The sequence below is a fragment of the Trichosurus vulpecula genome, chromosome 6, assembly GCF_011100635.1.
Source record: "Trichosurus vulpecula isolate mTriVul1 chromosome 6, mTriVul1.pri, whole genome shotgun sequence".
Classification (NCBI taxonomy): Eukaryota; Metazoa; Chordata; class Mammalia; order Diprotodontia; family Phalangeridae; genus Trichosurus; species Trichosurus vulpecula.
The window spans coordinates 214257783-214283393 of record NC_050578.1 but is presented as its reverse complement, the minus strand read 5'-3'; the positions used below and the strand labels follow the sequence as shown (position 1 = coordinate 214283393).

At 42.0% G+C, this 25611-nt stretch overlaps 1 protein-coding gene across 3 annotated transcripts in view; it reads right to left on the bottom strand.

Annotated features, from left to right (window-relative positions):
- The window catches only part of CTBP1 (C-terminal binding protein 1), a 452412-nt gene that overhangs the window by 86435 nt on the left and 340366 nt on the right, over positions 1-25611 (bottom strand). The window contains exon 1 of one of the 3 annotated variants that reach the window (XM_036762348.1): positions 12687-12886. The exons of 1 other annotated variant lie outside the window; for it this stretch is intronic. Coding sequence is in view for 1 of the 2 variants with exons in the window: in XM_036762347.1 (XP_036618242.1) it covers positions 12687-12726 (40 nt within the window). In the remaining variant the exon portion in view is untranslated. Of the gene's footprint in view, positions 1-12686; positions 12887-25611 lie in introns of those variants that run through there. One more of the 3 variants, XM_036762347.1, reaches the window with a different exon arrangement.

Genomic DNA, 25611 nt, shown 5'->3' with positions numbered 1-25611 from the left:
TTCTCTATACTCATTTGGTTGTTAGGTGGTTATTTGTGGCCCTAAATGCTCCAGCACTGGGCCAGTAAAGAAGCCTTGCTCAGTTAGAAGAATATCTGGCCAATTTGACCAGGAATACACTTAGGTGGCTAAGATGTGAGGAGCTGAAAAAAGTTTAGCAGAGATTCAGGAAGAGTAAATTTCACTGAAGTATCAAAATGGGCCCACGGAAGACAAAAAGATGGAGCCAAGATGCTAATTACAACTCAAAAGCACTGTCACTCATGTATAAAGAGTTATTTCTCATAACTGCAGGTCAAAACATTGTTTATATTATTTCAAAATACTTTCACTAATCTCTTTTGTAGATGTACTTTGCATATGCATTGTTGATCTATATTCATTCATCCTCACATTTCAAAAGTTAACTGCTAATATTCATCTCTGCATGAAAGAAAATGAAAGGAACAGGAATAGATATTAACTCCTTTTAATCCCTCCAACAGCCCTGAAATAGGCAGATGCATGGATTACCACCCTCATTTTACTGATTAGGAAGATGAGGCTCAGGGAACTGAAGTGACGTTGTCATAGGTCATATGGTTAAGTGACAGACCTGGGAATTCAACCCAGGTCTCTTGTGACTCCTGATCCAATATTTTATTTCACTGTACCAAACAGCCTTTCTAGATGCCACTGAATGAAAAATGAAAACTGACATACAACATTCTGTTCAGAAATATCTATCTGTGTCTAAGACAGAGAATGAACTCTGTTGATTCTTTCAGCAAATATGAAGGACCTACTACCTCCAAGAAATACTTTGCACTAGGGACAGAATTCAAATGAGTACAATGAAAGGCAGAAAATATTCCCTCACAAACCCCTAGTACAGCCATCGCTGGAGTGTGATGTAGGTTTGTTTGGGCCCTGGAAGGAAAGCAATGACTCATCAATTAGTCCTTCTATTCCAATCTGATAACTGAAGAAGAATCATATACACCCCAAACTGCACTCAACTCAACAAATACTAAGTGACCATAACATGGGAGGCCTGTATTCAGCAGGGCTAGAGTTACAAAGACCAAACAGTCCAAGCCCTCAAGGAGTTCACAGCTTTCTAAAAGGATATAACACTATACAAAGTAACTTCAAGATGGAGAAAGTAGTGCTACTAATTGGGGGGTAGGGGTCAGTAAAGGCCTCATGGAGGAAGTGGCCTATGAGCTATATTTTGAAGGGAGCTGAATATTCAACCAGTAGGAACTGAGGAAATATTCCAGATAAGGGGAGCCCCTTGGAAAGTGCAGGGAGGTGGAGAATAGTGTTGTTCATGTGGAACAGCTAACAGGGCAGTCTGACTGGAACAGAGAGTGTATTGGTTCATCAACAAGGATTAATGAAGCACTTACTATATGCCAGGCAATGCATTAAGAAACTAGAAAACAGTCCCTGCCCTCAAGGGGCTATACTGTTGGAATGGGGGAGCAAACTTATAAATAACTAGGGACATGGAAACTATGCAAAGACTAGATGAGAGAATTGCTAGCCACCTGGTAACTGCCTATCAGCTGATGCTAATTAAACTTTTCAGTCTTCTTAAAAAAAAGAGCAGCTGGAAGGTAACTGAAAGGGGAGGGTACCAGCACAGTGTTGGGGAAGGGGCTCCTGCAGGTGGGATTTGAGATGAGTATTAAAGGAAGCTCAGAGGTAGAGGTGGAGGTGGACGTGGAGGAGTAACACAATGAAACTTGAATGGTAGGTCACAGCCAGATTGTGGAGTGCTTGAAATTCCTGGAAGATATCCTAGAGGCAACTAGCAGCCATAGAAGATTTTTTCATTGGTGTGTGAAATGGCCAGGTTCATGTTTATTATTCTAAATAGGTAGCTAGGCTGGACAAAGTATGGGGGCGGGGTGTGGGGAGAAGCTACCAAAGGAGGGAGCCTGGAGCCTTTCAATTTCCATTTTTTAGACCAGAATAGAGAAGGGTATGTAGGCAAGATACGTTAGGAAAATAGAGTTGATAAGACCTTAGCACTAACTGGATTGGGAAGTTGAGAGAGATAAAACTAAGAATCAAGGTTTCAAGTCTAGGTAACTGGATATACCTGTGTAGAAGTACCTTGAATAGAAACAGGAAGACTTAGAGGCGGGATGGGTTTAGAAGGAAGATAATGAGTTCTACCTGTAGACATCTAAGTTTGGGCTGCCTACAGGACATAAGGTTGGGAACAGCCAGCAATAAAGGCAGGTAATGATGTGGGGCTGGAGTTCAGGAGTGAGATTAGGGTTGGCTGTCCCCCAAAGTGGTAATTTGTCCCTTACTTAAAGGTTTACTTAAATCCGTTATTGGGAATGGCAAACAAAAACCACCTTAGAAATGTTTAGGGGTCTATGCCTTATGTTTTAGATGCATATCTTGGAGGACACCCATGCTTTTCTAGAACACACACTCTGATGATACTATACACGGGGCACAAAGGATGAATCCCTGGTCTCACACAGCATAGTTGCCCAAAATCATAAAAGGCTACAAATTGTTCATCTATTCAAATTTCTAGTTTCAGAATTTCCTCTTACATGAATTTCTTACTTTGCAGCATACTAGAATTTCTTCAAGAGAAGTGAAGAAGTCAAAAGTAGTTTTAAAATAAAGGCTAAGCACAGAAATTGGAAGAAGCTGGAAACTGCATGTCTAGGGTGTGTCTAATACAGTGACTCGTCTGGGTTTCCGTTGCATATGCAGTAGACAAAATTTAATTTTTGAATGGAATTTGTGTTTTCAAAGATGGTAAATGCTTATTGTGCTCTATCTCCTCCCTTCCTCAGCCAAACTTAAAAAAAAAAAAAAGTTGCTTATATTCTTTGCCTGTATTTCCTCTCTTCACATTCCTTGAGGGCAGGGGCTTCTTTTTGCTTTTATTTGCATCCCCAGCACTTAGCAGTGTCTAGCTCAAAGGAAGTACTTAATAAATACCTTTTGACTGACTTCTTTAAGCCTATGAAATTTGGCTTCTTATCTCATCACTCAACTAGGAACTGCTCAGTCCCAAGTTGTCTTCATCCTTCTTAACCTCTGATGCAAGACAATGTCAACCTCTATTCTCAGACACATTCTCTCCTCTGTGTTTTCATGACACTTCTCTCTCCTGGCCCTCCTCTTACCTTTTTGATTGTTCCTTCTCAGCCTAATTTTTGCAGGTTCATAATCTGTATGGTAGGTATATCTGAAAGCCTTCTTTTCTCTCCATATTCTCTCACTTTGTAACCTCAACCCATAGTGAATCACATGTTAAATTATCATCTCTATGCAGATGACTTCTAGATCTAGATATTGCAAATCTAGGCTCTCTCCCAAGCTCCAGTCCCACTGGAAATTTAAAACTGAATGTCCCATAAATATCTCAAACAACATATCAGAAACAGAACTCATCATTTTTTGCCATGACACACACCTCTCCCAAACTTCCGTATTTCTCAAGGGTCCTACTGCTCTTCTAGTCTACCAGGTTCACAACCTTTTGACCTCTTTCCTCCTTCACCCACTCACTTGTCAAATCTTGTTTTTTCTACCTCTACAACCTAACTGATCCCTTCCTCACTACTCTGATGGAGGTTCTCATCACCTCCCACCAAGTCTCTCTCTTTTCCAGTGCATTCTCCACTTAGCTGTCAAAGAGATCTTCCTAAAAGCACACATAGGTCTGACCAGGTCACATTCGCATCCCCACCTTCAATAAATGCCAATGGCTCCCTATTGCTTCCAGGATCAAATATAAAATCCTTTGTTTGGCCTTTAAAGTCCTTTATAACTTGGCCCCTTCCTCCCTTTCTAGTCTTACACTTTGCTCAGCTTCAAATGCTGTGATCCAGTGATACTGGCTGCCTTGATATTTCTCAACCAAGACACTCCACCTCCAGACTCTGGGCATTTTCACCGGCTGTCTCCAATACTCAAATGCTCTTCAACCTCATCCCCACCATCTGCCCTCCCTGGATTCCCTCAAGCGAAAACCAAAAAGCCACCTTCTACAAGAAGCTTATACAATCCTACATTATACAGTTCCAGTGTCCTGTAATGCTATACCGCCTCTCTGAGATTACCTCCAATTTAATACACACGTTATGTGCATATTGTTATTTTCATGTTGTCTCCCCCATTAGACCGTGAACTCCCTGAGAAGAGGGATTTTTTTTGCCTTTGTTTAGAGTTTTAGCACAGTAACTAGCACAAAGTAGGTGCCTAATAAATATTGTTGACTGACTGTTCACACCTCCATTACCTTGGTTCAGCCTTTCACCACCTCTCACCAGGAATAGGACATTATTGGTCTTCCAGCCTCAGATCCATTCCACCACTACCACGGCCCCCCTACATAGTAATCAAAGTGCTTAGGCACCATATCATGCTACTCTCCTACTCAATAAACTTCAGTAGTTAGTTCCTTGTGACCTCTAGAATCAAATGTAAATGTCTCTTTTTGAATTTGAAAGCCCTTCATCTCCTAACCCCAAGCCTACTTTTCCTTGTTATTTTCCCCACTACAGTCTAGCCAAACTGTCCTCCTTGCTGCTCCTCGTACATGATGTTCCACCACCCATCTCTACAAATTTGTACTAGCTATCTTCCCCGCCCCCCCCCCATTTGGAAGGTATTTACTCCTCACCCCCACCTCTTAGAATCCCTTACTTCCTCCAACATTCAACTCAAGCATGAAGTCTTTTCTGATTCTCCCCTGCTTCCCAAGCTGCCAGCTCTCTCCCTTTCAAAATTACTTTATGTTGATTTTGTATTTATTTTTACACATTTGTCTCCTAAACAGCTCGAGGGCAGGGACTGTTTATTTTTGCTTTTATATCCCTAATGCTAGCACATCATCTGACACACAGTAGGTACTTAAGTTTTTAATTGATTCATTGGGGAAAGGGAGAGCTTGACTCCAATAAAAGTTGCAACTGTCCTTTGCTGTTTCTTTCACAGAATATTACTTGGAAGGAATATCAGAGAGCATCTAGGCCAACCTGAAGTAGGATCCCCCACTAAATATTCTGACAAGTGGCCATCCGGCCTCTGAAGGAAGAAAAGAAAAAAGGCAAGAAGGAAGGCAAGAAGCAAACAAACATTTATTAAACATCTGCTATGTTTCAGGTCCTGTGCTAAGTGTTTTACAAATATTATCTCATTTGATCTTCACAACAACCCTTGGAAGTAGGTGCTGCTATTATCCCCATTTTACAGTTGAGGAAACTGAGGCATACAGAGGTTAAGTAACTTGCCTAGCATCACATAGCTAGTCCATATCTGAGGCTGGATTTGAACTCAATTCTTCCTGACTCCATGACTGGGGCTCTATCTACTGTGCTACCTAGCTGCCCATTCCACTTTTGAACAGCTCTAATTATTGGGCCAAAATGTGTCTCCATCCCACTGCTTCTGGTTTTACTTTCTGAGACCAAAGAGAAATCTAATCCTTCTGATGACAAATAAGTCTTTTTTTTCGTCTCTTAGCTAAACATATCCTGTCTTTTTGAAGCATAAATTCTGAAACAACTCACTTTAGTGGATGGGCAGATAGAGACTATCCTCTCTGGGCCAAGGAGCACCAACACCTGGGACCAGAGGCCTAGCACCTCCACAGAACTAATCTGTTGGGGAATGGAAAACTCTTGCTTTGATTGAAATAATGACATGTACCACAACATTACAAATCAATCTGCTGCACAGTAATAATCAGAAATTGTACCCAGTACCCGGGAAATTAAGTAAACAAAATTCAACTCCCACAGAAAAATCACTGGCTATAATTAATTTGTCATTTCCTGTATTCGCAACACTAAAATCTTAATAGAGAATTTTACTGAGTAAAACAGTATTTTTGAAAGTACTACTTTCTCTTTAAAAATGTACATGGTTGAATTTTTTTTAAATTTGATACTACATGCAAATAAAAAATTGTCTTAGCTCATACAACAATCTTTCATCCAACTTGTCTTTTCCTGAAAAGTATGGCAAACAAATCTGGACCAAGAAGGCTAAAGGGTGGGGGAAGCAGCAAAGGCAAAGCCCACCAGGACAACACCTTCCGAAGTCCAAGGCCCTTGAGTCTGATTCTTGAGTTAGAGCCTCTGAGCAGAGAACTGAGACCCAGCAGACATGTGTCAGAGCCACGTAGCAAGTGGATGTAGCACACCACCATGAATTCTTCCCTGGCAAGGGGAAGACAGATGTCTGTGGGATTTAAGTTTCTGGACATATTAAGGATATCTTACTTAGAATGCACAATTTTAATGCCTGTGGTTTTAGTCCAAAAGCTATTAAATAGACTTAAAAGATGTATTTTTAAAGTATGCCCAAACAAATGGAGATCTGTAAGTACTTCCGGAGCAATTACAGGGTAAATTAGGCAGACTTAAAAAGCGCCACTGGTCAGTTACTCCCTCAACTCTTCCTTTTTAACAAAAAGGAAGCTGGCCCTTGAGATCCACTAAAGAGAGTTGGTGAGTCACCAAGGAAGGCAATTGCTGAAGCAGTCTACAAACCTAACAATGGTTACAAGCTCCAGTTGAAAACAGATAATCAGTTTGGCATTTATTTTCCAAAGGTGAAAAAGGCAAGATGTTGAGGATTTGTCGATCACCTTTGAGTCATCTTCAGCACCACTTGATAGTGAAGCCTGACAGGGCAAAAACTAAGACTCTATATTCCATAAACAGCAAAGCCCCTTGAGGATTCATTCCTCTAGTTCATATAAAGCTATCTCTCCCATGGAAGCCCCCATACCATATACTGACACACCTATGTGCTCATCTATTTCCCAAGTGCCTAAAAACAATGAGGTCACTTTTCATTCTAAACAAGTGAACAAATTATTGTGGTAACAATGTGAAAACTCTGACATCAACAGAGGTAACCTTCTGGAAAAAAAAAGACACATCTTTGTGATCTCCATTAAGAACTTTGATAACTAAACAGGTTAACTGTAGTCTTGAATGAAAAAAGTTTCCCATCACTCTTATCTCTAACAGAGGGTACAAAAGTGACTTTTGTTAAAGAATTATAATATTATCATTACATATAAACAGTGTAGTACTTTTAGAGTTGACGAAGTATTTTTATATACATTCTATCTCTATGAGTTCTCACAACAGCCTAGGATGCTATGCTAAGCACAGCCCATCCAAAGAATCACAAAAAAACCAGGTGCTACTTTGTTAATGGTGATGTAAAATTTGAAAATTAATGGATATTGATGATTTAGCTGTTAACTTTGACTTACGAGATGTTTGTAAAAGTTCAATCCATCCAAGTTACATTTCAAATGAGTTAGTTTGGCCATAAGCTTGATAGTAACTTTTGAGTGGTATTAATAAAGATTTTTAAAACACACAGAATAAAGCAAAATCTTATGATTTCAGTCATAAAAAAAAATGTATGGAACAGCATGATCCAGTCCAGCTGTCTAAAGAGGCTAGGAGAGGGGTGGGAGATGGGGTTGGAAGGGAGGTGGGAGATGGGACCATAGTTCAGCTTAAAGTTTCTTTCTTTTCCCTCAGCTAGCAAAGCATTTATTTTGTGAATGGACTGGGAAAAAAAAGCTGAATTTCATCCTGTATGGGAAGGTATGGTTATGGGATACTTTGAAAGTGAAAGAAAAGGGATTGGTAGTACAGCTCATATTTTAGACAACAGAGACCAAATTATTAAAAATGTAAACTCACAGGATCAAAAAAGCTTTGTCCAGTATATATGTACTCCCTCACAAAAGAGTAGATATCTCCTTTAGGAATATATACCCCAAATTGTATACAGTAGAGTAACTCCCTGTGCCTATTATATAAAATGAATTATATTATCCTAGCCTTTCAAGGTCCTCCCCAAGCTGGCTCCAAAACACTGTACTAGCCTCTTTCAGATTATACTCTTTTGGGTACTCTTCATTAGAATAAACAGGCTTATTGTGTGGATTTCATCCTGCCCCCCTTCTCTATGCTTTGTGCAGGCTCTCTTCTATGCCTAGAAAACACTGTCTAGTCTTCTAACCGCTGAAATTCTTCCCTTCCTTCAAGGTCCAGTTCTACTGCCATGTTCATGAAGCACTCTGAGTAGTATGCCTGTGTACTTTTATATTTTGATATTTTAGGGCAGTGTTTTGCAAATAGGGTTGTGAAATGGTAGGCCCATTTTCCTCCAAAACACTTTCTTATTCATTTATTCACTCATTCACTATTTCTAACTCCTCCATTTCCAATAATAATAATAATAATAATAAAAGGACAATAAACTGTTGCTGGGATACTCTCCCACTTTCAAGAAAGGTGTTCTAGATAGAGGCATTCTTCTTCAGGAATTGGCCTCAAACCTTATCTTAAGGGAAAGAGGGAGGGAGGGAAGGACACACAGCCAGACACACACCCACCCACACACCCACCCCCGCCACACGCACGGAGGAAGAGGAAAAGAGAGAAACAGGTCCCCCTGAAGTCCAAGGCAGAGGAATGAGAAGGATTATCATATCACCTTAGATTTCTAAAAAGTCTAGGTCTAGGATAAGGCCATACGTACTTAGCAGTTTTATGTACAACCTTAGAGTTCTCAAACAACAGATAGAAATTCTAACTTTTTCACCCTGTTTTGCAAGGGCTTGGTCCCAGAGTTACATTATGTCTTTAAGGATTAAACAACAATAGAATGGTGCTAAGAGATAAGTGTTTATGATAAGTATTGCTAATGATAACCAAATAAAATAATCTTATTTAATGGCAGTTATCTTTTCTCATTTTATAAGCTTGAAACTAAAAAGTTGAATGGATAAATCTTGGTCTAAAATTACTACAGAAAATATTATAGAAAATGTGTCATAAAAACTAAGCTTTTCAAATAAAGTATGTCAGAGCCAGGTCAATTCCCTTTCTTTTCGGCACCCCGCCCCCCCTTCCCGGATGTCAGGCCAAGTACTCTGGCCCCCAGCCAAGGAAAGTTCTAGCATTTAATTGAGGCAGCACTTCTCAGGTAGCTTCTCTGATACTCTCAAAAGAACAATTTCTCTCAGTCTAGCCAGGGAACAAATGTATACTATGAGGGTAAAGCCTTAGAATAAGACTCGGCAAAAACTGGCGTTATGCACACAGAATGGAGTTGGCTATGGGATGATTTCAGTTTTGTAGATCCCGTTCATTAAAGGTGGTAAGATATCAGGCAGGAGTGATTCCTGCTTTCAAGCCTGCCACGTTACTTTTATTGCTTGCTGCTAGAAAAGATTAAAATCCTGACACCTGCAGCCCAGAAGATGCAGAAGGAAAGTGGTAGCATGGGACAGGAGAAAGAGTACTGAAATCACAGGACCATGGTTCAAATCTGAATTCGACACTCATTACCAAGGTGACATTGGACTTCAGTTTTCTCTTCTGTAAAAAAGAAGTGTACCAGATGGCCTCTGAGGTCTCTTCCAGCTCTAGAGCTGAGATCTCAGTAATTCAGCCTCTTCGAGCCTCAACTTCCTCATCAGTACATTGAGGGAGTTCAGTTAGGACTTCTAAGGTCTCTTCAGACTCTAAATTTATGATCCTAAGATCCCAGAGACTAGGGTCACTCCAAGGGTTCTGTTGTACGTTTCCTTGCCTGCCCCCTAAAACACTCACAAAACAAAACAATTCACTTTGTGCGATGACAGGAAAAACAAGTCTCAACTCTTTTGTGCTAAGGATGGCTTTAAGTGCTTAAAAAAAGCAGCAGTGCTATAAAAAGCTGGGCAAAAACAAATGATCAAGCCTTAGCCCACATCACTTAAGGTGCTCTGTGTATGTCTTACCATATTGATCGCTGACTCAAAAATCCTAATTAAATATAGAGTTCCCATGCTGATGCAACTCTTAAATTTTAAGCCATTTCAGTCAAATGTTCCCTTCCCGCAGGGGCCCAGGTCTTTATTTGGATAACGCTCAGGTTTCCTTCTGTGATACAGAGGCAGAGAAACTACACTGAAGAATGCTGCCTAAGTACAGGAGCTGTCTGGAAGCACATTATGGTGTGAGGTCTGATGCTGACCTCCTGGATAGGAGAGGTTTTGGAACTGAGAGCCATGAATGCTGGCTCCACAGGGCCACAAATTTTACAACTTACAAAAATAATAAGAAAGCAGCTTTGAGATTACTTGCCCCTAACAAAAGATTGCATTTCTTAAACATCCAACACTAAAGGAAACAGGAAGATATAAAGCTGTGCCAACAAATATTTGAAAGATCATGAAATTTTGGAGCTGGAAGGGCCCTTAGATAAAACCTAGTCCAACCCTTCACTTAAAACTGGAGAAACTGAGACTCAGAGGTGGAGAAATAAATGGACACAGTTGAGAGTGCCCTAAATATACTCTGTTAAGTTTAAGGACCACAGAAGTCACTTGAGATCAGTTACTGTTCAAAGCCTATTGCCATTCCACTTCTCTACTAATTACACACACAAATAAAGAGAAGTGGGAGGAAGTTATTGGCTATTGCCTGGAGTCAGTTTTTATACAACTTTGAAATATCAGTGTAATTAAAAAAAATCACAATGCCTGGGATTAGAGTTCAATTCTATCCAAAAACTAGAGAATAGCATTAGTAAAATAAGATAATGTATTTAAAATTCTTTATAAACCACTGAATGCTACAAAAACAATGAAAAAAGCAGCTTTTAATGTGCGAATGTGTTTTTAAAAGGAACACATTGAATGCTGTAAACAATATTTAATTCATGTACATCTATCAACACCTATTGAAAAAGACTAAACTGTGTGTCACATTCTGTTTTTAGTTTTTAAATTAAGACTGAAGACATGACTTTTACCAAAGAATGGTTTCTTTAGAAAACCAACTTCCCCTTCCTCCCAGCTTCATCCCCTCTCCCCTTCAATAAGTTCTTGTAAATGACAGGAAAAAACATGGAAAAAAATCAACAACTTCAAAATCTCTTTATAAGATTGCAGAATAATTTTATAAGTTGGAAGAGTTAAACAAAAATTGATGGTTATTATAGTAACATAATAACAAATGCAGATCATAGATATATAATACATTACAAAATGCTGATTAAAATAAAGCATCTTAAAGCTAATATGACTCCCAGAAACTTTTTTTTATTATAAGAAAGTTGGCAGGTAATTTTGCCCTGTGTGACTAAAAGGTTTTAATCTAAAAGCACATTTAGAACAGTAGGCAAAACCTCAGGGAAATCGTTTTTACTTGATATTAAAATTCATATTTGTGAATTTATTTTGCATTTTTTTTTCCAAAAGGCAGCCAGAACATACCAAAAAAAATGACCTAGTTGTGCTTCTGTCTTCTGCAGTAAGGATTTAAATCAGAGTTGGATGACTTGGCCCTTTCCCATTGGAACATACTGTAGCAATGATGTTAAAAATCCCTGGATGTTAACCATCTGCAAAATGACTGCAGTTGCTATGTGCACATCTAGTACTTAGAGTCAGAGTTACTTAGCAAACACCATTTCTGTGATGCACTATTACAGAGCCGTAGATTTTCAGGCTGCAAGGGGCCTGGGCATCAAACATATCTCACAAATTCGGTTGTTGGTCCTAATTCGCAGTTAAAAAATAATATAGCGGGAGAAGAGTCAGTCACAAGAGTTCTATCGGCCTCATTCTTTTAGGTGAAGCTAAAAGGATGATTCCTTTCTCTGGTGGCTGCTCGACCATCCTCTAAAAGCCAGTATTTTATTTGTTTGTTTAAAGGCAATGGTTACTGAAATGTACGGATAGCTTCCAAACCAGCATGACATTAATGGCTACAACAGGTGAAATTTTTACAAAAGTATTCACCCAGAAGATGGTTTCCGAAGATACTCTGACTCATTATCAAAAAGGCAAAACCAACCATCTGCTTCCCCAAACTATTTTCAAAACAAAGAAACACAATAGACTGAATCAAATCTGGGCGGCAAAATAAAGTTGTTTTTTTCTGCTCTCTCCCGGGCTCTCTCTCTTTGTGTCTCGGTCGCAGTCCGGGGTCTCTGCCCAGTGACACCCAGGCCCCGCATCGGCGGTGACAGCCCCCGCCCCCCCCCCCCCGGAGCAGCAGGCGGGGGAGAGGCTGGGAGGGGTGTCTAGGCCCCAGCCCAGTCCCCGGGCTCGGCGGGACTTCCTGTTTCACACGGAGACAGCCAGCAGCCCGAGGCGCCGACCCGCGGCGGCCGGGCCCCCTCCCGGGCCTGGGGCCTGCAGGATTCCGCAGTCACCATCCGGGTCAACCCCGGGGGCTCGACTTGGAGGAGGCCCCCGCGGCGGCGGAGCACGCCCCCCTCCCGGCCTCAAGTCCAGGGGAAAAGGGTCTCTTCCCGCCCCCACCCCCTCCGCTTAGCACACGGACACACACGGGAACACACATACACACGGGAACACACACACACGGGTGTACACACACACACACAAACACACACAAAGCCAGCGGGCGGCTACAGCAGCAGCGAGAGGCGCAGGCAGGGAAGAGGGAGGAGGGAAGAGGGAAGGGGAGAGCGCGGAGGGGGAGGGGAGCGGGGAGGGGGAGCCTCCCCGTCCTCGTCCTCGTCCCCAGCCCGGCCCGGCCCCGGCCGCCGCAGGCTTCCTCCTCGCGAGGCCAGGGCCGAGGCCGGGCAGGGCCGGGCGTCTCCCCGGCTCGCTCTGCTCCACTCCCGCAGGGAGCCCGCCCCCCGCCCGAGGCCGGAGTCCTTACCGAGAGGCAAGCCCTTGTTGAGCAAGTGCGAACTTCCCATTGAAAGGCAGGTCCGGGGGCGCGGAGGGAGAAGTTGGGGGAGTGAGGCTCCCGCTGGTCCGCAGATGGCGGCGGCCGCTCCGCTTCTCCCCGAGGCGCGCGCCCTCGCCCCCCCCACATGCACACACTCCCCACACACGGCCTCCCTCCCTCCCTCACCCTCGGCCCGAGTGCGGCTGTCTCCTCTGTGGGAGAGGCGAGCGGGCGGGGCTTGGCGCGGGCAAAATTAATCTCTTGTTTCCAGGCAAGAAAGCCCAGCAAAACAGGCACGGAGGGAGAAAGCGGAAGGCAAGCGAGACCCAAAGGCGGGTGGGCTCGCACAAAAGCGCCCGCGACCCCCGATCGGATGGTCTCCTTTAAAAATAGATCAATGACAAGAAAAACAAATTTAGGAGCTGGGGGAAAAAAGACTATGGGAGAGCTTGCTGATGTATCCAGCACCCAGACTGTACTGTAGGCACTTCATCAAGAATCAATGGAACTGAATCTCATACAGACACTGTAACTGTTAATGAAATAAACCCAGAGAGAGTAACTAAGTATAAAAAGCAGAAGTGTCCCTACGAAAACATGGGTGATAGTTTGCTAGTAAACCTTGGCTACAATATTGTAGTTCAGTGCCTCCTCCCCCTCTTCCCCCCCCCCCCCGCCCCGCACCATTGAAATTAGCACTAAAAATACATCTTTTACCGAGAATCCATAAGGAAATTGACAGATGGGGAGGGGGGGTGGAGGGGAGGAAATCCCTGAACGTGGGGCTCTTAATATTGTTAGTTTGTGACAAAAGGTGACTGACAACCGCTAAATAAATCTGCTCTCGTTCAGAAAAACCCTTTCCCCATGAACAGAAAGCTAACTAAAAGGTACCCCACCCTACTACCGCCAACCACCCAACTACAAAATGAGCAAAGCTATTTACCTTAAATGTGAAAGACAACAAAACACCTCTGAAAGTCAAAAACTCAAAGTCTACAGAGTGTGAGTCCAGAAAAATGCAAAGTAGAAATAGATCTGTGCTGGGTCAGGAGAAAAGCTAGGTTACCAAATGGTGCAATGGCTATCAGAGGGCAACTAGTAACAGATAATACCATTAGACCTAGGCTCCAGCAACAAGGCCTGCCTCTAGAAGTAGGAGCCTACAGAAGATCAAGTACTGAGAATTTTTCTTTCTAACCTGTTTCAAGAACCTCTGGACACTGCAATGGTCAGTCATGAGAAACAGGAGGGATGGGTGCTGCAGAATGAGCTCTTGTAGGGAGCTGGATGAGGGAGGGAGCAGAATGTGGTGGAAAGAGCCCTGGCTTCAAATACAGCTTCTGATGCTTACTACCTGTTCCACCGTTGACGTCAGACAAGCCTCCCAAGGCCTCAGTTTCCTCATCTGTAAATGGGGGGGGGGGGGGGAGGTAGGTGGAGAAGAGTGTGGCCTAGATATCCCCTGATATTCCTTCCAAATCTAGGTGTATGTTACAGGCATTGTAAGTTGGAAGGAAAAATTAAAATTCTGGTGGCTATCACCATAGGAGTCAACAGTCTGAAGAAAGAGACTCTATTACCTGTCCTCTTATTTATTTATTTGTTTGTTTGTTTTTTAACAGAGTAGGAAACAGAACCTGAGAAATTAAATGACTCCCATGGTCATGAGAGGTGAATAGCGGACCAGGATTCAAAACCAGCTTTTTCCAATCCAAATCGAAGGCCCCTTCTTTGTCTAGGGGTGTACAGGCAGCAGAAAACTGGTGACTTGAACACTCAAACACACCCTTAACTTTAGAATGAATCACAGGGGGCATCTTTTCCCCAAGTGCAGTACCTGTGCTGCTCTGTCACATTTGGAATCCTCCCTTTATTAAAACTATCTGAACACATCTCTCCCCGTAAAAAAAAATAAAAATAAAAAAAAAAGCAAAACAACAACAAAATTCCCAACTGTGGTGAAACGTTACATTTCAATCCAAAATGCAATCCTCCCAAACAGCACTGACATATATGAGGCCCGGGGCACCTCAATCAGTTTCAGGCAGAAACTGTTACGCCTGCGAGGTTCTGGTGAAAGTACAGGTAACTAATGCCCCCACCTCCCTCCCGACTGTCGCAAAGAAAGCTTAGGGGAGCTGCGGAGAAGGAGGTCGAGGACAGAAACCCAAAGATTGAGTTCGCGGAGCTCTCCAGCCAGGCTGGGTCAGCTGACTCGTATAATGCAGTACACACTAAACTGTATGTAGAGGAGCCCAAGCCCGAACACAATTCACTGCCATAATGGCCGGGCACTTCAAGGCCTAATCACTTTCTGGGGCCCGAGAGCTGGGCCCAAGGGTCTCTCCAAATCATCAAGTGATAAATAATTCCTCATTCTCCCCGAACCGTTTTTCCTTTCGCTAAAACGCAAGCCTAAGACGAAAGTTTGGGTGTAGAGTTTCTTTTTGACCCTTTGAAAACTTTATGCTCTAAAAATTTCGGAGAATTGAAAGACCTTGGCATTTAGACAGGCGTTGACTTAAAACCTGAGAAACAATCTGCTGAGGCCAGACTGGCCAGTGAGAGAAAGCGGCCCAGCCCTTCCCCTCCCTCCTTCGGCAACGTGCAGCTTTCAAAGAGCAGGCCTCGGGAGCCAGTGTCCGAAGTGCTTCCCAGGGAGGGAGGAAAGGAGAGAAGAAGTGAGGCAGCCACCCGCTCTGAAATGTGCACCCACGTCCTGGCAGGCCAGCTGGCAGACTCCTGCTCAGGGAAGGTGGTGGGCTCTAGGAGAGGCTGCAAGGACCAGAACGAGAGCTGTTTTCTCCTAGAGTGTGGATTTTTATTAAAGAGTTTGATATTTTTAAAGTTACTTATCTAAAAAAGCAACTCATACCCCATTTTAGGAGTGTCTCTGTTTCTGGTGAGAAATGGATTCACAGTATGGTGCAGATTAAGTGGAGGGGCTTTTCTTTCTCAGAGGAAAGTAGTTCAGTATACGTTGACTCTGCCTCCTGGGTTAGTGTACGTCAACCGAATGATTGCTGCCAGCTCTTTTGATTTGATTTAATATATGTATATATATGTATGTTTTTACTCGGTTGGGCAAGCTAAGAAAATAACGATTAACTATCAGTAATGCTTTGACTTCCTCTCAGGTTCACCACACATGAGCGTTTTATGATGCATTTACTTAAGGGTGTCCAATTCTACTAAGAAAATTTCGTATTTTGCAGTTCTAATGAAATAAATCTTAAAGCAGTACAGCTAAATTAGCTAAGAGAACACTGTTTCAAAATGAGAATCAGAAAGGGGTAATGCAAAACTGTAGCATCTGTATGTATATCAGGATTTCAAAATAGCATGTTAACATGGTTGGCTACACACTGACCGGGAACAATGCAGGATGTGCTATACCAGACACAGAAAGAGACAGTGGCTTTCCCCTATACGGCCAAAAACTGAACTACTGAGATGACCTAAAACAGCAATAACATCACATAGTTCATTCAAATTAAACATCTGATTAAACTATAACAAAATTGGGGAAGCACACAAAATACATTGATCTGCTCATGCGGTGTGTGGTTATTTTGGGTAAACACTGATCTAGAAGTGCAATTGTTGGTACAATGGGAGGGAGGAAAAGGGGTATGGTGCATAATATTATGACAGGGGGAATGCTTAACTGATAATGGCACTATGAACAGATGGAAGCAATGATTAATAGTTTTTTGTTCCTTCTCCCATATCTAGGGAAAAATTCCAAATGTGGTCATGTTTGCTCTTTTCATTTTTACTTGCAGGCAAAGGCCTTTGGCCCAAGGCCTTTCCAAACAGAAACTTCCAGACTGCCTCTGCTACTTTGCTAAACCTGAGCAACAGACTGAGGGCACTGACTTATCCCAACCACCAGAACCTTCTTCCTTATTATGTGGGACTGGAGGAGACTAGGAAAAAAATACAGATTAAGAATAAATCTATTAAAGGCCTTCAGTCTGAATGAAGATGAAGCCTATCTCAAGAGAATGTAAGCACAGGGACAAAGTGACATGAGCATGAGGCATTCTTGGACATTTGACAATAGAGCTCAAGCAGTCACCTAGGAAAGCAAGCCTGACAGTCTTCTACAATCTCAGTGATATTCAATAGCTGATTGTGAAATGCTTGTTTCTGTAACAAATATTGGGTGAGATTTACTATAATGGAAACTGTAGGACTTTCAATAATCCTGACTATCATAATATTCACTTACATGACTTCCCAAATTAATCAACTCTTAGTAGCCATTTTGAATCCTAGAAAATAAAACAGTATTTTGTAATGCACTTAAAGATTCATTTATGAAGTGAGGATTAATTTTTTAAATTCCAGAAAACCAAGTTGCCCTAAGATAATATTACTATAAATATTATTTTCTAACAATCATTCTTTTATTTAAAATAGATTTATTAATATCTTTTGTTTTTACATCACCTAGATTTCCCTCAATATACCTCCTCCTTCTCCTTCCCTGAAGTCATTCCTTATAACAAAAAGAAAAGGAAAAAGAAGAGAAAAAAGTTCAACAAAGTTTAGAAATATATTGAAAAAATCTAACATTATATGCAATGTTCCACATCCACGGACACTAATCCCTGCAAAGGGGCCGTGGAGGCATCTTCTCATATCTTTTCTTTTGAGCTAATGCATACATTTTTTTCTTGGCTGTTTACTTCCTTCAGCATCAGTTCACCTACATCTTTCCATACTTCTCTGTATTAATCACATTTGTAGTTTTTAACAATAGAGTAATATATGTTTATGACCATAATTTGTTTAACTATTCCTTAATTGATGGAAATCTACTTTGTTCCAAGTTCTTTACTGCCACAAACAGTGATACAACAGATATATTTATTTATATGGAGCTTTTCTTTGTTGCCGGTGGAATCCTTGGGGTATATTACTACCAATGGAATCTCTGGGTCAAAGGGTGTGGGCATTTTAGTCACTTCATGTGAATAATTCCAAATTCCTTTCAAAAGTGATTGTTTCAATTCACAGCTCTGCCAAAAATGCATTAGTGTGACTATTTTTACACCAATCCTCCAACATTGATTGTTTCCATCTTTTGTCGCAGATGACCATTCTTTAAAAATTCACAAGGATGTTTTTATATTAAACTTCAATATAATGAAGTAGTATTGAACATTTCTGTTACTGATGTCATTAACAGTGGATTGCATTAGACTTCTAGCACAGATAAGCCTGTATGGTCTCTGGCCCTTCTAGGCAGTGGCTTGAGAAATAGGCACATAAATTATAGTTCTGTTTTAATTGAACACTTTGGGATTCAGTTAACATTAAAAGATGGTATGGACATGTGCTGAATAAGAAAATTACTTAAGGGAGAAGACTATGGGACACAGCCTACAAAAGATGTCATGTAGATGGACAATCTTTATTATCTAAAGACAAGTGCAAAGACTTTATATCTTTCTTTTTGTCTTCTCAACTCCATGCTTACATAGAGCACCTATGTTCGGGCCAAGTAGGTCAACATCATCTCCTGAATGATGATGGTTTCTGGCATCATAAAACAGACTCCACAGGGACATTTTAGGTTGGACAAAGAGGAACCCTTGGACTACAATCAAAAAGAATACTTACATATTAAAAACCACACTTATGAAAGGAAAACAAAGTTATATTTAAGAAATACAAATGGGCTATTGTGAAAACAGAGCAGACTACTTATAAAATAAAAGGGGTTTCTTTCCACACTGGTTTGAGCAACACGTGATACACTATTTGATTTATTAATCACAAATCAAATTATTTGTAAAGCTAACAACATAACTGAACAAAGAATCTTTGGTTCTTCCTTCTTCTCTATATCCATATTAAAATATAAGTTCCTTGAGGGCAATCATTGTTTTATTTTTGTCTTTATAACCTTATTGCCTCATGCTATGCCTAGCTAGTAGTACAGACTTAATGAAGGCTTTTTGAATGAATGGATTCAGTGATCAAATCTGGCAATAATTCTTTCACCAAGTCTTAAAAGCGTTTCTTCTACTTCTATTTCTTCTGTCACCATTCCCATAATATGTTCCCTAACAGATTTTTAAAAAATTTATCCTAAATGACCTCCCAATCTGTTATCTATCACAGACATGTCAAATGTGTAGCCCATGGGCCATATGCAGTCTTGTAACTGGTAAATATTTAACAAAAAAAATACAGTAACACATAGATTATATCGAATTTTAAAATGAAGTTGCTATTTACAGAGGCCTTATGTATGGATGGGTGGCCCCTCCTTTCTATTTGGGTTTGACGCTCCTGATCTACCACCACCTGAATTCCCTTTTGCATAGAACCAGTGGTTTAATCTTCCAAAAATATCCCTTTCACTATGTCATTGCCTCTTTTGCTCAAACTAGTCAATAGCTCCCATGGGCCTACTGACTAAAGTCAGTATGATTCTGAAAGAGAATCTAATGATCATCTAGAACAAGCCCTTCATTTTAAAGGTACAGAAATGAAAACCCTCAGAGGTCAAATGACCTGACCAAGGAAACAAAGCTGCTAAGCTGCAGAAGTAAGACTCAGTCCTAGATTTTCTGATTCCCAAGATTAGCATTCTCTCCACTGTAGGATGTTGCCCCAAACCTTTGCTTGGCATCCAAATCCTTCCACAATATGATGCTACTGTACTGCTTAGACCAGGGGTAGGGAACCTGCAGCCTCGAGGCCACATATGGCCTTCTAGGTCCTTGGGAACAGCCTTTTGACTGAGTCCAAATTTTACAGAACAAATACTTTTATTAAGGGGATTTGTTCTGTGAAGTTAGGATTCAGTCAAAGGGCCTCACTTGAAGTCTTAGAAGGCCATGTGTGGCCTCAAGGCTGTAGGTTACTTGTCTTTCACTACTTCTCTGCATGAAACCTACCAATTAAAGAAAACGGCTTTCCTCCTTGTTTCTCCATTAAACATTGCTCTAACCTGCCTCAGTACTTTTGCTCCCCTCTTTTCCTACCCATCCTTTAGGGTACAGCTTAAATCTCATTTCTTCCTGACAGTCTTTTCTAATCACGCTGGGCTATAGCATTTCTCCTCTGAACCTACTACACGTCATTCAGTTGGCGAATCAATCCTGTATTACCTTTCGATTTCTCTTCCATTATTGTCTCTGACTGCTATTTGATTTAATTCCTGTACTGCTAATGTTTGATGTGTGTCTGTTTCATTTCCCACTCTATGAAGCACATTGCTTGGCACGCAACTGCTCACATTTATAGTGAGCATTTATATTTTGTATTGGTAATAAAGCGCTTTATCTAGATCTCATCAAAACAACATTTTAAGGTAGGTAGTACAATCATCTCTATCTTCCAGATGGGGAAACTGAGGATCCAAGAGCTTAAGGGATTCATCCAACCAAGGTCATACAAGTAGTGGTTAAACCAAGTTTGTTCCAAACCTGAATGCAAATCCAATATTCTTTCTATATCATGATGTCTGTACATAGCAGGGATTTCATTTCAATTAAACAAACATTTACCAAGTACCTACTGTGTGCAAGAAATTGTATTAGGTGATGGGGACAGAAAGAAACAAAAGAGTCCCTGGCCTCCAGGAGTTTCCATAAGTTTCCATTCCCCACTTCAATAACTACTTTGGTTTTCTTGTTGCCTACGTCCCCACCCCCGAATCTACTTGAATGGTCACTGATCCAGAGGCCCAGTACACGAAAAGGCCGAGAGCGCAGCAGTGTACCCATGTAGAGCGCTGTAAAGTGTTAGAGGGAAACAGCAGCAGAGTCTCAAAGCTGAAAGAGGATCTGGCAGGCCTAGCTCCACACAGCAGCGAAGTGGGCCTCCCATCTCCAGAGCTTCCATAGTCATCTGGCTTCTCTGCTAGAAGGCCTTGGTTATGAGGACCTCCATATCACGCTGCTGATTCTATTTTTGGCGAACTCTGTTAGGAAGCTTTTCCTTCAATCAAGTCTAAAACTGTTTTGTTTTTATTTTTGCCACCTTTGCCTACTGGTCCTGTTCCTGCCCTCTGGGGCCAAGCAGAACAAGCCTAAGGCCTCTTCCATATGACAGCCCCTTAAACGCTTGAAGACAGTAGTGTATTTACTGCCTTAGTTCCTCCCCTCTATTCAGAACTCAAGCCTTTACACATTAGGAGTAGGTCCTATGTATGGTCCTTGAAATCCCAAACTCTTGACAAAGGAGTTATTGTCAAAAACCAGCTCTGTCCTTTGGCTAGCAGAGAAGGAAGTGTTAACCTTTCCTTTGCTGGAAAAGACTCCACAGCAAAATTATCACACCAAAGCTTCCCTGTTAGGCTAAAATACTAAATATTAGCAACTCCATGATCTAACAGGTGAATTTAATGGATCCCATTGACTAAAGGAGTGAACCTTCAGGGTTTTGAGCTGACACAAAAATTGCCATTTTTATTGGAACGTTTCTTTCATTGTCAAACGTGGGAAAGTAAATCCCCCCACTGTCTTTTGCTTTTTTTGTCTTTTTTTTTTTTGTCTTTTGCCCCCACCCCAACCCCCAACATAAACCAGAGCCTTATGGTATATTCAAATATTGGACAGTTGAGTTTTTGAGAAGAAAACCTTTTCTGGTAAGTTCAGGTCATTGGTGTAGGACATAAATGCAGTGCCCTAGACAGTTTCTGCACTGGCTAAGGCAATGATATATACAATGTCTGGAGTTATTCCATTCTCAACTCTCCTGCCACGCTATAGGTCTTTGGTGTCTATAGTGTTGTTTGAATGTTGAGATAGTTTGTTATATCTACTTGTAGCACATTCATCACCTTCCCAAATTTTCTGAAATGCTTATTGTTTCAACTGGTTCCTATCAAATTATTATCTGGGGGCGGCTACGTGGTGCAGTGAGTAGAACACTGGCCCTGGAGTCAGGAAGACCTGAGTTCAAATGAGGCCTCCGACACTTGACACACTTACTAGCTGTGTGACCTTGGGCAAGTCACTCAATGTCAATTGCCCCGCCTTACCCCCCTCCAAAAGACAAAACAAAACAAAAATTTTCTGGATGAATTTTCCTGTTGGCCAGATCATGTGAAGTCTTCAGAAGGCCACCTGATTCCCTAGAATTATTCAGGATAGGGCCTATTCTCCCTAATAAGGGGAAGGGATAACTATATAGGCCTCCATGTAGTCAGGAAAGTTAACTGCACAACTATTAGAATGGAAGAGAGATGAGTAGGTAAGAGTTTGTTTCGATAACCTGGGGTTTTAGTGGCCTACCAGCTCAGTGAGTCAGCGTGAAACAGCCTTCGGAAGAGCTGTTTAGTATTGAGGGAGGCAGACAACAGTGCCACTGTCTTCTACTATTGAGAAGAGCTTTAGGAAAGAAGGAGATGAACAAACTGGAATACATTCAGAAGAGGGAACCTAGGATGGGACCCAGGCAATATCAGGATGGGCTCAAGGAATAATAGAGCTGACATGTGTCTGCTCTGCACATCCAACCTGCCACAATGCTCTGCATACACAACCCAACAGACAGGTACACACCACTTGCTTTGGGTCATGATCTCTTCAAGACTTGAAGTCCAAAGCTATTTCCACTACACTGTGCTGCTTCTCTGGAGGAAGTGGGGAGCCCAGAGAAGAAAAGACTGATTTTTTGGGGGGGGCAGTACAAAGTGAGGATAAGAAGGGTTTTTATTTAGAAGGGGAATTATCCGTGTTCTGCTGGACCCCAGTGAACAAAAACAGGGGCAATGGGTGGAAGACCCAGGTTAGATTATGGCTTACATAAGGAAAAGGGAAGGCAGCAAGAATTTAAGGGCTTACTATGTATTACACATTTTGTTAAGTATAACTTTACAAATATCCTCTCATGTGATCATCACAACAACCCGAGGAGATTGAGGAAATGAGGCTGACAAGACGAAGTGACTTGCTCAGGGTCACACAGGCAGTCAATGTCTGAGGCTGGATTTGAACTCAGGTCTTCCTGACTCCAGGTCCAATGCTCTATGTACTGTACTGCCTAACTGCCCATATAAGGAAATACTTCCTAACAAAGAAGGTTGTCTGAAAATGGAATGGACTACATAACAGTAATAGCTAGCGTTTGCACAGGATCTACTCTGGGCCAGGCACTGTGCTAAGCACTTTACAAATATGATCTCATTTGATTCTCATTACAACTCTGCAGGGTAGGTACTATGATTATCCCCACTTTACAGCTGAAGAAACTGAGGCAAATAGCAGTTAAGTGACTTGCCCAAAGTCACAGAGCGAGTACATTTCTGAAGCAGGATTTGAAGTTGGGTTTTCCTGATTCCAAGCCTACAGCTTTAGCCACGGTGTCATCCATATCTGGAGACAGTGGATTCCTACCAGGGTAGGAAACCAGGAAACCAGTGTAGCCTTCAAGCAGAGGCTGGGCAACTAAACAGGCTCATTAAAAAACAAAACAAAACCCTAATAATAGCACTTACCTCACAGGGCTGTCATGAAGATCAAATGAAAGTTATAGACACACACATACATGTTGCATGTGCATGTACCACACACACGTAGTCATACATGTATGGACACAATAGCACACATACATGCCACACATGTGCATGTACATACATATATGCATGCACGTGTACATGCAGATGTGCATACTTGTGTCTCCGTGCACACACGTCACATGTGTGTGTACCATGTGTACATACATTCACGTGTGTATGGACACCGCCTCACAGTGGACATTATACATATGCATGCATGTGTGTATATTTATGTATACATACATCCATGTGTGTTGATGTCTACATATGCACACATGCATGTGTAAATGCTTTGCAAACCTTAGCCATCACCATGTGGCTGAAGAGATTTCTGTACAGAACAGGTTTAGAATAAATGTCTCCTGAAGTCCTTCTAATTCTGAAGTTTATGTGAACTACCAAGAGATAAACATGATGGCCTCACCACGGCCCAACTTTTGCACCATTTTCATCCCCCTGGGAACTTGGACTCCAATTCCACTCCATGGCCCAGAGGGGGAAACTAGGTGGCATGGTATAGAAAGTCCTAGAGCTGGAGTCAGGAAGACCTGAGTTCAAATGCAGCCTCAGACACTTATTGGATGTGTGACCTTGGCCAAGTCACTTAACTTCCTCCTACCTAAGTAAAGTCATCCATAAAACGGTCACAACAACAGCATCTACTTCCCAAGGATGTTACAAGGCTCGAGTGAGACAGGATTTGTAAAGCGCTTTCCAAGTCTTAAGGAGCAACGTAAATGCTAAATGAGGATGACGGCCGTGATTTCTTAGCGAGCCTTTTTCCTTAGGAAGCTCCTAGGCCTAGGAGAAACAAGTCCTCCAGGCTACTTCCTGCCATCTCCTTCCCAGGGCTCATTTGGGTACCTCTTTCTCTGGTTCCTCCCCAGCTCCCCAGGATGTGCTATCTTCCTCTATTAGAATGTAAACTTTGTGGAAGAGAACTATGTTGCTTCTTTGTATTCCTATCCCTGGGGCTTCATTCTTGTTGGCACATAGTCCAATGGTGCTCAGATCTCTGTTTTGGCTGGTAGCTGAGCAGAAATTGTATTGAAAAAGGAAAATGAATTGGGAGGTTATTGCAATAGTCTAAGGTGAGAGGTGACGAGGGCCTGAGCCAAGGATGGGGTAGGAGCAATTTAGATTTGAAGATCTTTCCCACCCATTAATAGGCCATGTGACCTGCTTACCACAGGAAGCCTAAGTTACGTGTGGTGGGAGGAGCTTCCTGACGGGAAAAGGAAGTTATGTCACAGGAAATTATGAGAGAGAGAGGGAGAGGGAGAGGGAGAGGGAGAGGGAGACAAGGAGAGGGAGAGGGAGACAAGGAGAGGGAGACAAGGAGAGGGAGAGGGAGACAAGGAGAGGGAGACAAGGAGAGGGAGACAAGGAGAGGGAGAGGGAGAGGGAGACAAGGAGAGGGAGAGGGAGAGGGAGACAAGGAGAGGGAGAGGGAGAGGGAGACAAGGAGAGGGAGAGGGAGAGGGAGACAAGGAGAGGGAGAGGGAGAGGGAGACAAGGAGAGGAAGAGCAGTTATGGATGCTAATGGTTGCCCTCATGATAGTTAGAGATGAACAGGCTGACTTAGCTGTACTTCGAGTTTGTGTCTGGGGAAGACCCCAGCAGGGGGTCGGAGAGGTTTTGGGATGGCGAGGCTCCAGGTTGTGATATTGTGTAATGAATGCTTTACTGCTGTGGTAGATTGTGGGATATGGTTCTCTGGTGTCTGATAAATGGTTTACTTCTTCTGCCTTCTATGTGGAGTCTCTCATACTTTGCGATACAGAACTACATAGGCATTTTGACAATTATCATCTATGTTGTTATTACTGCCTTACTGATACAGATGGCCATGTGGATGGAGCAGAACCTTCACCGTGATCTGAGAAATTCTACTTGTATGCAAAACTCGCATTACTGTGGCTGAAGTATATTTTAGCAATATGCAAGACTTTGTTGTGTTCATACTCATGAAAAATATTCACAAAGTGAGCCAACTACATCTTATCTAAAATCTTAGAGTCACATACAAACGCTGGGTACCCCTGGTAGAGTTTAGTTCAGATAGGAAGTGAAAACAAACTAAAAACAAAAACAGGAAAAGAGCTCTCTCCTGAGCAAAGGAACCCTTTACCAAGTCCCTTCGATGTCAATCTCACTTGGAATTGTTAGAAGGCCTGGTTCCTAGGCTGGGGGCCCTGGGTTGGAGCTGCTTGACTGTGCCACTGAGAAAGTAGCGGGAGCTCCTTCCACCTCCCAACATCTATCAGCTTTCAAGCAGTCTAGAAGGAAAAACCCTATTTTGAGAAGGGCTTCTTTTTATACTTGCAAAAAACAATGTTCAGATTAACAGTATTTTAGAGCTAGTTTGTGGGGACTTTGGAATC